Source organism: Ciconia boyciana, chromosome 9 (assembly GCF_034638445.1).
Source record: "Ciconia boyciana chromosome 9, ASM3463844v1, whole genome shotgun sequence".
In the NCBI taxonomy this organism is placed as follows: Eukaryota; Metazoa; Chordata; class Aves; order Ciconiiformes; family Ciconiidae; genus Ciconia; species Ciconia boyciana.
Window position 1 is genome coordinate 22322317 of NC_132942.1, and position 16469 is coordinate 22338785.

Genomic DNA, 16469 nt, shown 5'->3' on the forward strand with positions numbered 1-16469 from the left:
TGCCTCCCTCCGGCATTCGTGGGGGAATCCCACCCTAGCAAAGCAGGATCCAGGCGTTGACCCCAGCCCCCAGTCCCAGCCCCGATCCCACCCTGGTCTCCCCCCACGCCGCCACCACCCTGTCCCCACCCCACACCTCTCCCGGAGGAGCTGGGGTCTGTCTCCAAGGAGCCAGGGGTGGCCTAAGCCGAATCCGGTGCTGCACGGCCAGGGGATGCCTTGGCACCCAGGGTGCCCTGGCACGGCTTCACCCCCGCCATGCTGCAGGCTGCTGCTTTCACCCCTCCTGCCTCTGCTAAAGAGGGGCAGGATGAGGCCAGCCCCACTGGGCATCTGCTGGTGCTGGAATGAAGCTGGCTGTGGGGCTTGGGAGTCAGCTATGGGGCAGGGGACAGGCACAGAGGAGGTTTGGTTGTACTTCGGGATAGTGGGGTTGATGGGGAGGGGTGTGCCCCCCCGCCTCCCCTGGGGCCGGATCCAGCACCAGCAACTCCTCAGCCTCAGCCTCCTGTCCCATCTGCCACGAGGCAGGTACCAGCACCCCAGGGACTGGCGCGCCCACCCACACTTCCCCGAAATGTGACTTCGGCTGTGGTGATGCCTGGCCCCATGCTGGGCTGCTCCTGGGGCTGAATCCTGCCTGGGGCCAGTGGGTTCCAGCACAACCTGCCTGTGCTGGCCAGGTGTTTGTGTTGCCTGCTGCCGTGTTTGCACTGCACACAACCTGGCTGTTTGTTTGCACAGAGCCAAGCCTGGTGATAGCAGGCATGCCACAGGCAGAGTAAGCACGGGGCACTGCTCTTCGCCAGCAGCACCGTGCTGGCCGTGCCATTTCCCCATGCCTGGCAGGGTGATGTGGCTGTGCCTGGACCCTTCCTCCCCACACATGCTGCAACATCCACTCACCTGCCGCAGCCCACGCGGATGCCTTCCACACACTGGGATGGCCACAGCATTGACGTGCTCCTGGCTGTGAGCCCCACCACTGGCAGCCCCCTCTTGCCCCACTCTGGATTTCCTCAGAGGTGACACATCCTTCCCCAGCTCACATCCCCATATCCCCTTTCCCAGGAAGAGCTGCCATGGGGCCATGCCACCCTTCCTGCAGTGGGCACAGGCATCCTGGTGCAGGCACCAACGCTGCCACCAGCTATCCAGGGTTGGCCTTGCCATCCCCTCGCCAAAGCCTTGCGGGGCGCTGGAGGGCTTGGTGACACACTGCTCCCACAAGAGCATGAGTGCAGCTTTGTCCACGTGGGTCACTAGAAGAAGGCAGGCGAGTCTCCTGGTCTCTGGCCCAGGTGGGCGGCCAGGGGTGGCAGGAGCCAGCCGCGTTGGGACCTGCAGGGCTGGCCCCGGTGTTTTGAGATTGTTGTTTTGGGCTCAGCTCCCGTGTATTGGTTTGTAGCCAGTTTAAACTGGTTAGCAGCTTTTATAAGGTGTGGGATGAGTGTGATCCTGCAAGTGCTGGCAGGTCTGGAGGGGAGCCCACACCTGTGGCTGCTGGTGCTGGTGGCTATGTAAGCCCACATGCCTGGGGCAGCCAGCATGGCTCTCCGGGTGGCAGACACCTGCTCACAGCCTGGTCCAGAGGGGAGCAACCCCGAAGCTCTCTAGCAGGCTTTCACCTGCAGCATCTTCCTCTCCAGCATGGCCCCAGTGGCAGAGGGAGCCGGTGCCGCCCTGCAGTGGGAGGAGTGGGGGGACGCCACCTGCCCACCGCTCTTCATCCAGCTCAACCAGCTCCTCAGCACCCCAGCAGGGCTGGAGTGGAGAGAGACAGCCAGGTAGGCATGCCTGCAATGGCCAAACTGCCTGGCAACACTTTGGGAAGCCCAGCCTTCGAAAGCCCAGCTCTGATGGAGCCCACAGCATCTCCCATGGCTGGTGGTTCCTCAGCCTCAGCCCCACAGCAGAGCTGCTCACTGCCCTCTGCCCCCACTGGTGCCTGCACTGTTTCTGCCTGGTTTGGGGTGACTCGTTTCATGGGAGAGGGCAGGGTGCCAGGCAGAGCACAGGCAGTGACCCTGCACGGGCATAGCACCCTTGCTTCTGCCTTTGCTGCCTCTTTAAGGCTCCAGTGGCTGCGCTGGGGCTGGGATGGTGCTTTGACGCTCCCCGGATCCAGCTGCCCAGCACGTCTCAGGAGGTGGCCGGGGGGTAGGTCAGGGCATGCTTGGCTGGGGGTGATGGGGCACAACAGAGAGGAGCGGGGGCCAGCTGGGTGCTGGTGTGAGACAGGAGCGTGGCTGGGATGTCCCCACACCCCACACCACCCTTCTGCAGCTCACAAGGGGCACAGGAACATAGGCCGTGGGGGTCTGGAGGCAGTGATGGGTCTTCCCCGGGGGTTGGAGGGTCTAGCAGGGGGAAAAGCCACCAGGCTGTGGCTGTGACAGCTCTCCCCAGCACCCAGCCCTCTTCTTCCCAGCACGGCTGCCCATCGGCAGGAGCCTGCTCTGCTGGGGCATGCTCCCCCCGTGCAGTACGCCGAGCCACTAAGCAGCAGCGCGCCCACCCATGGGGACAAAGCAAAGCTCTGTCTGCGCTTGGCATTAAAATATTTGGCACGGCCTGAGCATGGCAAACAGCTCAAGACACTTCTGTTTTGACTCCAGCAGGCACTGCTAAAGGCAGGGCAACTCCCAGTCCCAGCACAGCCTGGGGATGGTTGGGAGCAGCCCTGCGGAGAAGGACTGGGGGATACTGGTGGGTGACAGATGGGACATGAGCCAGCACTGTGTGCTCGCAGCCCAGAAAGCCAAGCGCCTCCTGGGCTGCATCACCGGCAGTGTGGCCAGCAGGGCGAGGGAGGGTATTGTCCCCCTCTGCTCTGCTCTCCTGAGACCCCCCTGGAGCACTGCATCCAGCTCTGGGGTTCCCAGCGCATGACAGACATGGACCTGTGAGAGTGGGGCCAGAGGAGGCCACCAAAATGGTCCGAGGGCTGGGACGGTTCTGCTGTGGAGAGGCTGAGAGAGTTGAGGGTGTTCAGCCTGGAGAAGAGAAGGCTCTAGGGAGACCTTACTGAGGCATTTCAGTATGTAGAGGGGGCTTATAAGAAAGACAGAGAGAGACTTTTTACCAGGGCCTGTAGTGACAGGACAAGGGGCAATGGTTTTAACCTGAATGAGGGTAGATTTAGGTTGGACATGGGAAAGAAATGTTTTACAATGAGGGCGGCGAGACACTGGGACAGGTTGCCCAGAGGAGTTGTGGATGCCCCATCACTGGAAGGGTTCAAGGTCAGGTTGGACGGGGCTCTGAGCAACCTGATCTAGTGAAGATGTCCCTGCCCATGGCAGGGGGTTGGACTGGGTGGTCTGTGATGGTCCTTCCCAACCCAAACCATTCTGTGATCCCACGACTGGTGAAATCGCCCTGATCAGGAGATGGGAGCGAGGTGTGGGTCAGCAGGAATGGGGAGGTGACCGCTGAGGCTGCCCACCTGCCCCTGCTCTGTGAGCCCACTGCAGCCTCCTCTGAGTCCCCTAAGCCCCTCCCTGCCTGTGCCAGCCCCATGCCAAGCTCAGAGATGGACCCAAGCTCCAGGTCCTGCTGCCTGGCACGGAGCACGGGACTACCCTGCTGCTGACCCCGCACATCTCTCTGGGCAGATGGATAAAGTTCGAGGAAAAGGTAGAGGACGGCGGGGAGCGCTGGAGCGCACCCCATGTCCCAGTCCTCCACCTGCACAGCCTCTTCCAGCTGAGGATGTGCCTGCAGAAGGGGACGATGCTCCTGGATCTGGATGTCCCCAGTTTCAAGGAAATAATTGGTACGTGGGGAATGCAAAGGTCACCTCCTGGGATGGGCTGGTCACCAGAGTGGGACCAGGCCACCAGGAGGTCCCTATATAAAAGCACTGATGCATGATAGCTGGGTACCTGGGGTGGCTGTCTGCTGCTCCAGCAAAATGGGCTTTTCCCTGGGCAGCCCCCCATTGGGCAGTGAACTGGGGGGACTCAGGGCTGTCTCCATCCCTGTTGCAGATAAGGCACTTTCTGGGCAGCCCGAGGAAGCAGAGCTGCAGCCCGAGCTGAGGGAGCGCCTGGCAGCCATCCTGCTCCGCCAGCCACGGCACCAGCCCACCAAATCACCGCTGTGCCTCCTTGCCAAGCTCAGCCTCTCTCCCTGCCAAGGTAGGCACGGTGCCCAGCCCTGGGTGGCAACATGGCTGTCCCACCAGGCATCCCTCTGCTGCCACCAGCCTGGGGCAATAGCCATACTGGCCATTTGTTTGCAGATGTACTTTGCTGCTTGTTCCCTTTCATTGCAGGGAAGACCAAAAGCTGGTCTGAGCCCAGAGCCCAGCTCTCTGAAACGCCTCTTAAGGAGCAGGTAAGGCAGGATGGAGCTGGGCCGACAGCAGCTGCTTCATCCTGAGTGCCCAGCCCCTGCATCCCTTTTCTTTCAGCTGAGAAACCAATTTAAGAAGAAGGTCCCGCCGGGGGCCGAAGCAGCCCATGTTGCTGTTGGTGAAGTTGAATTCCTGGAGAAGCCCTTCACCGCCTTCATCCGCCTCAGGCGAGGGATGGCCCTCGGCTCACTGGCCGAAGTTGCTCTCCCCAGCAGGTAAATGGAGTACAGCCGATGGCCCCACACCCCCCTTCGTCCCTGTCTCCCTGCCCCCTCCCACAAAGGACAAGGCTTTGCTTGGTGAAAGCAAAGGGTACGGCACCCAATGCTACATGCAGTCCCAGAACCCTGGTTCACTGCTTCCCCTCTGCTTTTCCCAGCTCCTTAGGAGCATCCTGGGACAGGTGGAGAGTGGAGCATCTGTTGGGCAGCCTGGTGGGGACATCCCCTGGGTTATCCCCACCTGGGCTCTGCATTCACTCTCCTCCTTAGGAGGGTCTGGATGCTCTCCACTTACTGCCTGGGAGCATGGGGGCTTGTGGCTGGGAAGGGACGCAGGTTTGCAGGAGCCTCTTGCCCTCCCACTGCCCATGATTCTCTCCTGAGCAGTGGAGTGGCTCTTGCGGCACTGTTGGTGTACGGGGAAAGGAGAGGGCAGGAGCTGTTTCTCCATGGTTGAGGAATTAATCATCTGAAGCCGTAAGAGGAAATGGTCAGTGTTTCCCCTGAGCTGGGGGCTTCCTTAGGGAGTATGTGGAGGAGGCAGGCCAGGATCAGGAGGGACATTGCCACCTCCTGGTCACTCTGTCCAGAGCATCTGTCCTCCATCTCCTGCTCTCTCCTTGGTGGGACATGGGTGGCCGGTCCCCAGGGAGCCCCCGCAGGTCTCGAGGGGCTCACGACAACCCCGTGCCCTGTATTTTCCTCCCCCAAACAGGAAGGGAAGGAGAGCTTGTCCCTACCAATCCCTTTGCAGGCTGCCCCGGGCTGTCCCACGGGTGCAGCCACTGTCTCAGGGCTGTCTCCCACCCAGGTCCATCTCTAGAATCTTAAGGTTTTCCCATTGCCTTGATAGAGATGCCTGGGTGAAAGCAATCCCAGGTGGCTACCATCACCTCCCGACCCCTCGGAGCAGGCTTTGGGAGGCCTCCAGCACTGATGCCCCACGTCAGGGCTGCAGCGGGTTCTGTTGAGCCACCTTCAGCCCCACTTATGCTGTCAGAGGAGTTTTCCTACCTCTTCTCTAGAGGTTTGCTCGGGGTACGGTCACTGGAACCGCTCCACAGCCTCGGGGTACCAGGACTGTAACCATTTTTGCCAATTTTGGATAGGAGCAGAGGGCTTGGTTAAATATTTGGATGGGCTGTCCCTCTGGAGACCTTATTATTTTGCAGCACCCTCTGAGGTGTGGGATTTTAGCCATATTTCTTCAAAGACTCTGAGCCCTCTTTCCAGTCTCCTCCCATGTCCCTGTAGTCCTATCAAACCTGCTGCCTGTGCAGCTGGCAAACTCTCCTTCTTGATGCTAACGCTCCTGCATCCTGCCTGTGAGCAACATTCCCATGAGCAGGACCCCACAGACAGCCCCAGTCAAGACCTTGACCCAACAGACAGCCCCATCCTAGAGCTCGATCCCACAGACATCCCCAGCCAAGAGCTTGACCCCACAGACATCCCCAGCCAAGGGTGTCTCCTTCTCTGCCCCAAAGACCTGTCACCCCCCCCAGACCAGGTTTCTGCAGACCCTGTCATCCAGCCGGGGTCCTGGTGTCCCATGGTCTCCTGTGGGGTTGCTATGCAGACATGTGTCTTGTCTTCTGCCCCCAAACTCCCGCTTGGGGTGGCCACCCCTTAGGGTAGCAGCAGCCCCCCAAGCCTGCCCAGCCACCATCCCTAGCATCCCTGCAGCACCATGGTCTCTCCTGGGAGAAGCATCCCCAGGCAAGGAGAGGGCTGCTCAGGAGATGTGCTGTCTCACCTTCAGGTTCCTCTTCATTCTGCTGGGTCCCCGAGCCAAAGTGAAAGCCTACCATGAGGTTGGCAGGGCCATGGCCACGCTGCTGACAGATGAGGTGAGCCTGGTGCAGCACCCATGGGTGGGATGGTCCTGGGATGAGGCCTAGGCTGAGGACACCAGGGCTCCTCTCCTCTGCAGGCTGCAGCAGGGGAGGCAGAGGATGGGGCAAGCTGGTGGCCTCCCTTGCCCAGGGTAAGAAAACAAAGGTTTGGGGTGGGTCCGTAGGATGTAGGTGCACCCGTTGCACTGATGTGGATGGGTGCCTTTCTCGGTGATGGCTGCAGGCTGGGAGGAAGGCTCCAAGTGGCTGAACACAGGGACGTGGTGGCTAAACCATGGCATCTTCCTGCAGCTCTTCCAAAGGGTTGCCCGGCAGGCTGAGCACCGAGGGGACCTCATTGCAGGGATGGAGGCATTCCTGGATGAGCTGACTGTGCTTCCTCCCAGGAAATGGGACCCCAGTACCCGAATTCCTCCAGCGATCAGTCTGCCATCTCCGCACAGGAGGTAGGCTGGAGGGAGGGCACCCGCAGCCTCTGCCAGCCCCTCTGCAGGAGGAGACCTCTGTAGGTGATGAGTCCTCTGTAGGGGGAGTCCTCTGTAGGTGGAGACCTCTGCCTGTGACGTTGAAATCTCCATCTCCATGGGGACGAAGCCACCCAGGAGCCAGCCTTTGCCAGTGAGGTCCTCCCAGCCAAGGCCCTCTGCAGCTCCTGCCAGTGACCACAGCTGTAGTCCCCGCTGCTGTTAGTTCTTCTGTCCCACTTGGCAGGGGATGGCAAAACTGCCTCGCGTGCCCTTCAGGCAGGAGCTGCTGGGAACGCCAGGTTTCAGCACTCGGATGTGAAACTCATCCTCCGAGCAGGACACCTCTAGCTCTGCCCAGCTCCTCCACCAAAACCAGTTCAACTAGGGCTGGCTCCAGGGCTTGCTGGAGGAGATCATGGTTGGGTTGGAAGGGACCTTTGAAGATCATCTAGTCCAACCCCCCACCTCTCCTCCTCCTCCTGATCTTTCTCCTCCTCCTCAGTATCAGGGGATACACGATGTCCCCCTAGCCCTGCTTGCACCCCTGTCCCCTCTCCATCCTCCCTGTCACCTCATAGCGTCCCCCAGATGCAGCTGGGTCCTGAGGGCTCCAACCTGAAGCCTGTTGTCTCAGACTCTGGTCTGCCACAGGACCACCGTGCACCTACCGGATCGGCAGTCCCACGGCAATGGCGACATGGCAGCAGCTGGGCACAGAGCTGGCCTGGAGCACCCACACTCCAGTGAGGAGCTGGAGAGGACAGGCAGGTCGGTGCCTGGAAGGACGAGGGTAGTTGGAGACGCAGTGGGATGCCAAATTCGGGGCAGGGCACTGGCTCTTCCCGCACAAAGGGTCACCACATCCAAACCACTCTGGGCTCATGTCTCCTGGGGAAGGGACTGTCCCCAGCCTTGCAGCTCTCTCAGGGGGTGATGGCCGGCTGGGGGGGCCTGCTCTGAGATCTCCCTCTGCTGCCCCAGGCTTTTTGGGGGGCTGCTGCGAGACATCCAGAGGAAAGCACCGTGGTATGGCAGTGACTTCTCTGACGCCCTGCACCCCCAGTGCCTCTCGGCAGTGCTCTACATCTACCTGGCAACGGTCACCAATGCCATCACCTTTGGGGGCATGCTGGGGGACGCTACTGCCAACATGCAGGTCAGTGTGGCTGCAGGGTGCCCCGCACCAATCCCATTTGGCCCAGCCCATGGGTCTCCTGGGTGCCCACCTTCCACCAGTGCCTGGGGAGCCAGCGGTGCCCCTGGGGCATCCTGAGCATTGCCCGAATCCTGCATCCTTCCCTGGCCTCTGCAGTCCCCAAGTGCCGACGCTGCACCCTGCAGTGCAGGGAGGTGCGGGCAGCTGCCTGCAGCTGTGCCGCTGCAGGGGACAGGCCCGGGACCCCTGTCCCCACCACATGCCTGGCGCCTGCCACCCTTTCCCTGCATTTCAGGGGGTGCTGGAGAGCTTCCTGGGCACGGCCTTTGCTGGCTCCATCTTCTGCCTCTTTTCTGGCCAGCCTCTGACCATCCTGAGCAGCACTGGCCCCATGCTGGTCTTTGAGCGTCTCCTCTTCTCCTTCAGCCAGTAAGTACCCTGCCAGGGATGGTTCCTTGGGCCACTGTCCCCTGGCAGGGGCACAGGCCACCATCACACCAGGAAGGTGTCATTGAGGCTTTGGGTCACCCTTCCCACCAGGGACCATGGCCTGGACTACCTGGAGTTTCGCCTCTGGATTGGGCTCTGGGTGGCCTTTTTTGGTGTGGTCTTGGTGGCCACCAATGCCAGCCACCTGGTGCAGTACTTCACCCGCTTTACTGAGGAAGGCTTCTGCGCCCTCATCAGCTTGTTATTCATCTACGACTCCCTGAAGAAGATGCTGAGCCTGGCAGACGCCTTCCCCATCAACTGGCAGTACCGGCTGGACAACGTCACCTCCTACAGCTGCGTCTGCAACTTGTCCAGCCCTGGTGAGCCCAAGCAGCCACGGGGCTGGTGGGGAGCAAGGGCACAGCTGCCCTGGGACCCCACTGGGACCCTGCCACCTGGCTAGATGGGAGAAGGCGCTGGAGGAGGAGGAGGCTACTCAATCCCATCCTCACCTGTCCGACCAGATCAGCACCTTTCTCCACTACCCTCCATGCCATCTGTCCATCCCTCCCTATCTCCCAGCACTGCCCAGGCACTGGGCAGGGTGGTGCCAGGAGCAAGGAGAGCCTTGGTCTGGCTCCCATGGCTCCAGGATGGGGGATGCCAGGGGCTGGATGTGGGTACCTGGGTGGGTTTGCCTGTTTCTAGCCCGGTCTGTAAATCAGAATGTTTCCTGGGCCTGAAGACATGTCCACACTGATCCTGCAAATGGGACCCACACCGTGTACCAAAAGCATCAGTGTTGGGCACAGCCTGGGGCCGATGGTGCCCCTGAGTGGCTGGTGCTTCAGCCAAGCCCTTTGCAGGGGTGTCCCCCCTTAGTGCTCCCTAAGCATCAGCTGGTACCAGGGCCTCAGGGGTCCCATGGGGCCCCATCCAGCACCCTGAGCCCTTTGGGAGAGCCTGGGTAGCCACCCCGATAGCAGCATGGTCCCAGTCATCCCTGATGGACTGTCCCCACAGTGCTGGCACCCTGACTCCCCCATCCCCTTGCAGGTCACAGCTCCACAGGGAACGACACGCCGCTCTCCTTGCCCCTGGCCCCCTGGCAGGTACAGCCCCTGCTCCTGGGCAGGCAGGCGAGGGGCTGGGGTGGGCCCGAGATGTCTGTGTGTGACCCCTCCTCGCTGCCTGCCCTGTCTCCCCAGCCTCCCACCACCCTGGCTGGGCTGAGCAGGACCCAGTGCCTGAGTCAAGGTGGGCACCTGCTGGGGACCAGCTGCCAGTATGTGCCTGATGTCACCCTCGTCTCCTTCTTGCTCTTTGGGGGCACCTTCCTCTCCTGCACTACACTCAAGCGCTTCAGGAGCAGCCGCTACTTCCCTGTGGGGGTGAGCATCCTTCAGCCACCCTGGTGGCATAGCCACCCATCCCGGTGGCATGGGGACGGCTCCAGATGCTGTGACCCAGGGGTGCTCCTGGGGCAGCTCCCTGCCCTGGCCAGCCCAGGCCAAGCCCTCTCCATCTGCAGGTGCGGAAGCTAGTGAGTGACTTCGCTGTCATCCTGACCATCCTTGCCTCCTGTGCCGTCGACACCTCCCTGGGCCTGGAGACCCCCAAGCTCCTTGTCCCCAGTGAGCTGAAGGTGCCAAAGGGGTGGGCACGGCACTGTCAGGGAGCGGGTCTGTGCCTCCCACAGTGGCCATCCCGCTGTGCTGCTGCTGTCCTTCCCACCGCTGGGTCCAGCCCTATAGAGATGCAGGCTGCGCCCCAGCAAACAAGAAGGGGTTGAACTGCAGCCGATCCCACGTTCTGTAAATAACCTGGCTCAGTCCCGGACTAATCACATCACCGTACAGCTCATGCTGGAGCGAGAGTCACAATCTCAAGTCCAGGCTTGGGCTCCCTGCCCTGGGTGTGGAGTGGGGCTGGCAGCACCTGAGAGCAGCCCATGCTCGCCACCACCTCCTTGGGCTTGCCATCATCAATGCCCAGTGCCACCTCTTCCACCTGCTCTCAGAGGCATGTGCCTGGCTCCTGGCTTGCAGTGCCCAGGAGCAACCCCCTGCTCCGCCACAACTGGGGTGTCCTCATGCAGGGGCTAGTGGGTCACGCTGCCCAGGAGCATCCTCAGGATGAGAGAGGATGCTCTTCCTCTCCCCAGGTGGGGCATCCCGGCTGCCCACAGCGCTCCAGCCTGGGCACCCAGGACTGGTCCCATCACCTGGCTGCACTGCAGACCCCACAGGCAGGTGCCAGCTGCCGTGATCCTTCTGTTCTCTGCAGCCCACAAACCCAGCGCGGGGCTGGATTGTCTTCCCCTTCGGAGCCAACCCATGGTGGGTCTGCCTGGTGTCCACGGTGCCCGCTGTCCTTGTCACCATCCTCATTTTCATGGACCAGCAGATCACGGCCGTCATCCTTAACCGCAGGGAGTACAAGCTGCAGGTGAGTGGGGGACAGGGAATGGGCAGGACACAGCCAACAGGGAGGACCCAGGTCCCAGCTGGACCCTGTGGGCCAGGGGGGCAGCCAGGGGAGAACAGCACCCCGAACCACCTGGCAAGGTGAGCAGACCCCACTGCCACTCCTCTGATGCTGCCAGGGGGATGGCTTGGCCTGAGCCCCGCTGACTCTCCCGTTGCAGAAAGGAGCAGGCTTTCACCTGGACCTCCTCTGTGTCTCCCTCCTGATGGCTGTCACCTCTGCCACCGGCCTCCCCTGGTATGTCTCAGCGACCGTCATCTCCCTGGCGCACGTGGAGAGCCTGAGGAAGGAGAGCGCAACCTCGGCCCCTGGCGAGCACCCCGAGTTCCTGGGCATCAGGTATGCAACGAGCCCGGACCCTGCTCTGGGTGACCCCCTGCCTGTGGCTGCAAAACCAGGGAACAGGGACGTGCCCACGCTGGCCAGCAGACCTGGCTTTGGGGCTGCTTATGTCTCTACGGGTGTGCCACTGGTCCCCGTGACCATCAAAGCTGAAAAGAGCAGGAACCCTGGGGGCTGGGAGGGCAGGTGGGAGCTGCGGGCTCCCAAGGGACCCCTGGGGGACATATGATACCTGCACTGCTCCCCACAGGGAGCAGAGGGTGACTGGCCTGGCTGTCTTCGTCCTGATGGCGGTTTCTGTCTTCATGGCACCCATTCTCAAGGTAGGAAGCCTGGCTGCTGGGTTTGGCCTCTTTTCCAAGGCAGGGGAGTGGCTGTATCCTGCAAGGCTGGGGGGTTCCTAACCCCACCATCCCTCATCCCATCGACCCATCACAGGAAGCCTGGCTGGCAGGTAGGGAGCTGTGCACTGTGTGGGAAGGGGCTGGGCAAAGGGTTTGGCTTGAGCACCGCAGGACGGCCAGCACACCAGCGCACTACTGCCCCGTGTCAGCTGGCCAGCCTCCCTGTGGGCACTGGGGTCCCCTGCAGTCCCCAAACACACCCCACCACTACCCTCCACATCACCACATGGGTGGCCAAGCCTGGCTGGTATTGGCTCTCACCTGCTGCCATTAGGCAGAGCCCCCCGCAGTGTACCCTGGCCACATCTGGATTACATGGGGGCAGGCAGGAGGTCCCTTTTCCTCCACCTCTGTCTTCACCTCTGAGGATGACCTTGTAAAGCCTTTGATATGGTCCCCCACAACATTCTTACCTCCAAATTGGAAAGATATGGGATTGATGGATGGACTGTTAGATGGATCAGGAATTGGCTGGATGGCTGCATCCGAAGAGTTACAATCAGCGGCTCAATGTCCAAGTGGAAACCAGCAACGAGTGGTGTCCCTCAAGGGTCCCTACTGGGATCAATATATTTAATATCTTCATCAACAACATAGACAGTGGGATCAAGTGCACCCTCAGCACATTTGCAGATGACACCAAGCTGAGTGGTGCGGTTGACAAGTCTGAGGGATGGGATGCCATTCAGAGGGACCTTGGAGGACATGGGCCCATGTAAACCTCATGAGGCTCAACAAGGCCAGCTGCAAGGTCCTGCAGCTGGGTGGGTGCAATCCCCAGTATCAATACAGACTGGGGGATGAACAGATTGAGAGCAGCCCTGCGGAGAAGGACTGGGGGATACTGGTGGGTGACAGATGGGACATGAGCCAGCACTGTGTGCTCGCAGCCCAGAAAGCCAAGCGCCTCCTGGGCTGCATCACCGGCAGTGTGGCCAGCAGGGCGAGGGAGGGTATTGTCCCCCTCTGCTCTGCTCTCCTGAGACCCCCCTGGAGCACTGCATCCAGCTCTGGGGTTCCCAGCGCATGACAGACATGGACCTGTGAGAGTGGGGCCAGAGGAGGCCACCAAAATGGTCCGAGGGCTGGGACGGTTCTGCTGTGGAGAGGCTGAGAGAGTTGAGGGTGTTCAGCCTGGAGAAGAGAAGGCTCTAGGGAGACCTTACTGAGGCATTTCAGTATGTAGAGGGGGCTTATAAGAAAGACAGAGAGAGACTTTTTACCAGGGCCTGTAGTGACAGGACAAGGGGCAATGGTTTTAACCTGAATGAGGGTAGATTTAGGTTGGACATGGGAAAGAAAAGTTTTACAATGAGGGCGGCGAGACACCGGGACAGGTTGCCCAGAGGAGTTGTGGATGCCCCATCACTGGAAGGGTTCAAGGTCAGGTTGGACGGGGCTCTGAGCAACCTGATCTAGTGGAAGATATCGCTGCCCATGGCAGGGGGGTTGGACTGGGTGGTCTGTTACGGTCCCTTCCAGTCCAAACCCTTCTGTGATTTTGTGGTGGAGAAACCAGAGACCAAGCCTGCCTGGTCCTCCCTGTCCCTTTGCAAGCAGGTGGCGAGATACAGGGCAGTGAGGGGTGTCTGTGGGCTTTGGGAGCCTCCCCCAGGGCAACTCTTCTTGCCTCCCCAGCCCCAGGATGAGTCTGGCTTGGTCCTTCATGCAAGGACCCATCTTTCCTTATAATCCCCCCTGCCACACCTGTAGCAGCCCCAGGACTAGCAGTTACCTCCTGCCTTGGGCGTGTGGATCAATGCTTCCTCTCAAACGGCCCTTGTGTGATGCCAGGGAAGGTGACCCAGCCCCGGGCAGTCCCTGTGTCCCTGGTGGAATCCATGGGGAGCAGCAGCAGCAAGTGACCCCTGTCTCCCTCCTTGCCTGCCCGGGCTTGGGAGAAAGCCAAACCATGCTGAGCAACACAGAGGGCAGGAGCCAGTTTACGATTGCAGAGGAGGAGGTAAAAGGAAAGCGGTGTGCTGGGGAGGCAGGACCCCCCCCTCCATTTATAGATCCTGAGCTGTAAGCCATATCTCCAAGTGGCTTGGTGTCCTGTTCTCCATCTCCAGCGTGGATTGCTCCCACCATGTGCTGCAAAACAGGGCAAGGAACTTAGTGCATGTTTCCCCTCTCTGAAGGCTGCGATGTTCCCGCACAAGCAGTGTAGCCGGGAGCACGTCTGGGCTTTAAAGCCCTCAAAGCCATAAGATAAGCAAAAAGCCATGAAATTAAACTGGGCTTTTGGAAATGAAGGAAGCAAATGCTGTGGCCACGTATGCAGGCTTTTATACAGGAGAGGGGGCTCAGCAAGCACAGCCCCCTCGGGGAATCGTGCCCTGCTGACCCCTCACCCCACTGTTTTGCAGCACATTCCAATGCCGGTGCTGTACGGGGTCTTTCTGCACATGGGGGTGGCGGCACTGAACAGCATCCAGGTGAGCAGGGGCTGCGCCAGGGGTGCTGGTGGGGGCTGTTTTGGGGATGAGGGGGTTTGCTTGATACCAGCTCTCACTGCACAGCAGAGCCTGGATTTTAGCTCTATGTGATGTGCAGACTGGCACGGGTCTGTCCCCTGCCAGGCCCAGGACCAGGAGGGACAGAGGGACCTTTCTGGGGCAGAGGAAAGTGAAAGGGAGGTGTCTGGGATGCTGAGGAGCATGAGCGACTTCTGCACTGATGAATCAGGTGGTCTGAGAGAAGTGGAGGGACAAGTGGATAAACCAGACTTGCTCTCAAAGCTGCAGGGACATCCCCATCTGGGAGCTGCAGGCAGAGCTGGGACCTGCTGGTCCTTTGGTCCTGGCATTGCCACTGATGCACCAGCTCTGTTCCTCTCCTGAGAAACCCATGGAAGGGAAAAAAATCCCCACTCCAGAAATATCTACCCCTTTTTTTCCTCTAAACAGTACATCTTCCTTGCAATTACCCTGCTCTGCATGACAGGCTGGGAAACCTCTTCTCTCCCTCCCTCTGCTTGGGGAATCCAGGGTTGTGCTCTGGCAAAGGCAGCAGCAGTTTCCTGCATGCAGGGAGGGGAATCAAGGGGTTGTTATCTCTCAATTAACCCTCTAAGACCTGCTTGAGTCCCTTCTAGATGTCTGCCTGGAAAGCGCTCCCGTGGCCTGGGGTGATGGTGGTACCAGGACCCCTGGTCTTGCAGACAAAGTCACCTGCCCGAGCATCACACTGGTGGCCAGCGCAGATGGCAGGAGGGCTGAACTGCAAAAACAATGGCAAAAACCCATCCTGCCAGCCCCGGTCCCAAAAGGGAGGTGGGTGAGAGCTGCCTGAAAGCTGGAAGTGTGTGATCCACATGCTGTCCTCTTGCTACAGCTCATGGACCGTGTGCGGCTGCTCCTGATGCCAGCCAAGCACCAGCCAGACCTCGCCTACCTCCGTCACGTGCCCCTGCTCCGGGTGCACCTCTTCACTGTCATCCAGCTGCTGTGCCTGGTCCTGCTCTGGGTCCTCAAGTCTACCATGGCCGCTATTATTTTCCCAGTGATGGTATGACATCCCTTTTAATCGGGCAGCACTACTTTGGTGCCAGGCTTGGTGCTGCCCACCTGTGCCCTGAGCATCACTGGAGCGCCAGTGCTCACCTTGGGCAAGGGACACAGGCTCTGCCCTGGGTGGGGGCGCATGCCCTGGCAGGTGATGTACATGGGTGCTCAGACCCCCAAGGGCTGTCAGGGTCCCTGCAGGGCCACCACATGGCTTTGCCACCAGCCTTCACTTCCGGGGTTGGGGCCGGTGGGGCTGTCACTGCTTTGCAGGCGTTGTGCAAGTATCATCCCCTGGGACCAAGCCAGGAGAGGTGACATGCCACCTCCCTGGCATTTACCAGGGGGACAGAGAGGGTGTGACAGGGACCATGCTGCCTGTTCCCTGGCCCCCAGCTCCAAGCACTGTGTGATGCTGATCCGCGCTTCGCCCTGGCCCCAGCTGCTGGCACTGGTGGGGATCCGGAAGGGGCTGGAGTGCGTCTTCTCCCTGCATGACCTGAGTTGGCTTGACAGCCTCCTGCCTGAAACAGCCAGGAAGGAGGCAGAGGGGAAACAGCCCAAGAAGCAGAAGGAGGAGGAAAGCAACAGCGAGGAGGTAGGTGAAGTCCTGGGCGCTATGCTCTTTCACAGCCATCCCTGGGGATGCTTTGGTGTGGGGGCTGAGCCTGGCCTAAGCTAAGGATAAGCTGGGCTGGGATTGAGCTACTTGGTGGGGCTGCAGCTGGTGGCACAGTGGGAGCAAGGCCTGGGCGCGCTGCCAGTCTCGTCCCCCTCTTACTTCTCCCTCCAGTCTGAGCTGATGCATCGCCAAGGACCAGAGGTCAACATCTCCGTGAATTAGGATCGCAGCCAGCATGCAGGGCGAGGCGAGGGGCAGAGGAGGCTGGGGCTCGGGCCAGCCTGTCTGCTCCTGTCCAGCTCGGCAGATGCGGGTCTGACGGCAGGCGGGCATCATTGAACTTCAGCGTGGTCTGGGTCGGAAGGGTCCTTCACAGAGCACCCAGGCCAACCCCCACCGTTGGCAGGGACATCTCCCACTAGCTCTGGTTGCCCAAAGCCCCGTCCAGCCTGGCCTGGGAGACTCGCAGGGATGGGGGACCCACACCCCTCTGGCGGCCTGTCCCAGGGTCCCCCACCCTCACCCTACAATACTTCTTCCCGTGTCCGACCCCACTCTGTCCTCTGGCAGGTTAAAGCCGTCGCCCCTTGGCCCGTCACACCAGCCCACGCCCCGC

At 60.6% G+C, this 16469-nt stretch overlaps 1 protein-coding gene across 1 annotated transcript; it reads left to right on the plus strand.

Moving 5' to 3' along the window:
- Window positions 1-1518: 1518 nt before the first annotated feature.
- Window positions 1519-16075, plus strand: SLC4A9 (solute carrier family 4 member 9). Its single transcript, XM_072873362.1, is given in 21 exon segments — window positions 1519-1787; window positions 3618-3778; window positions 3993-4142; window positions 4280-4341; window positions 4418-4575; window positions 6344-6431; window positions 6729-6883; window positions 7556-7672; window positions 7886-8060; window positions 8356-8489; window positions 8601-8872; window positions 9549-9604; window positions 9701-9883; window positions 10024-10137; window positions 10779-10940; window positions 11140-11318; window positions 11572-11644; window positions 14095-14163; window positions 15062-15235; window positions 15674-15829; window positions 16025-16075. Coding segments are annotated over 21 exon segments (2958 nt in total).
- The last annotated feature ends 394 nt before the right edge of the window (window positions 16076-16469 follow it).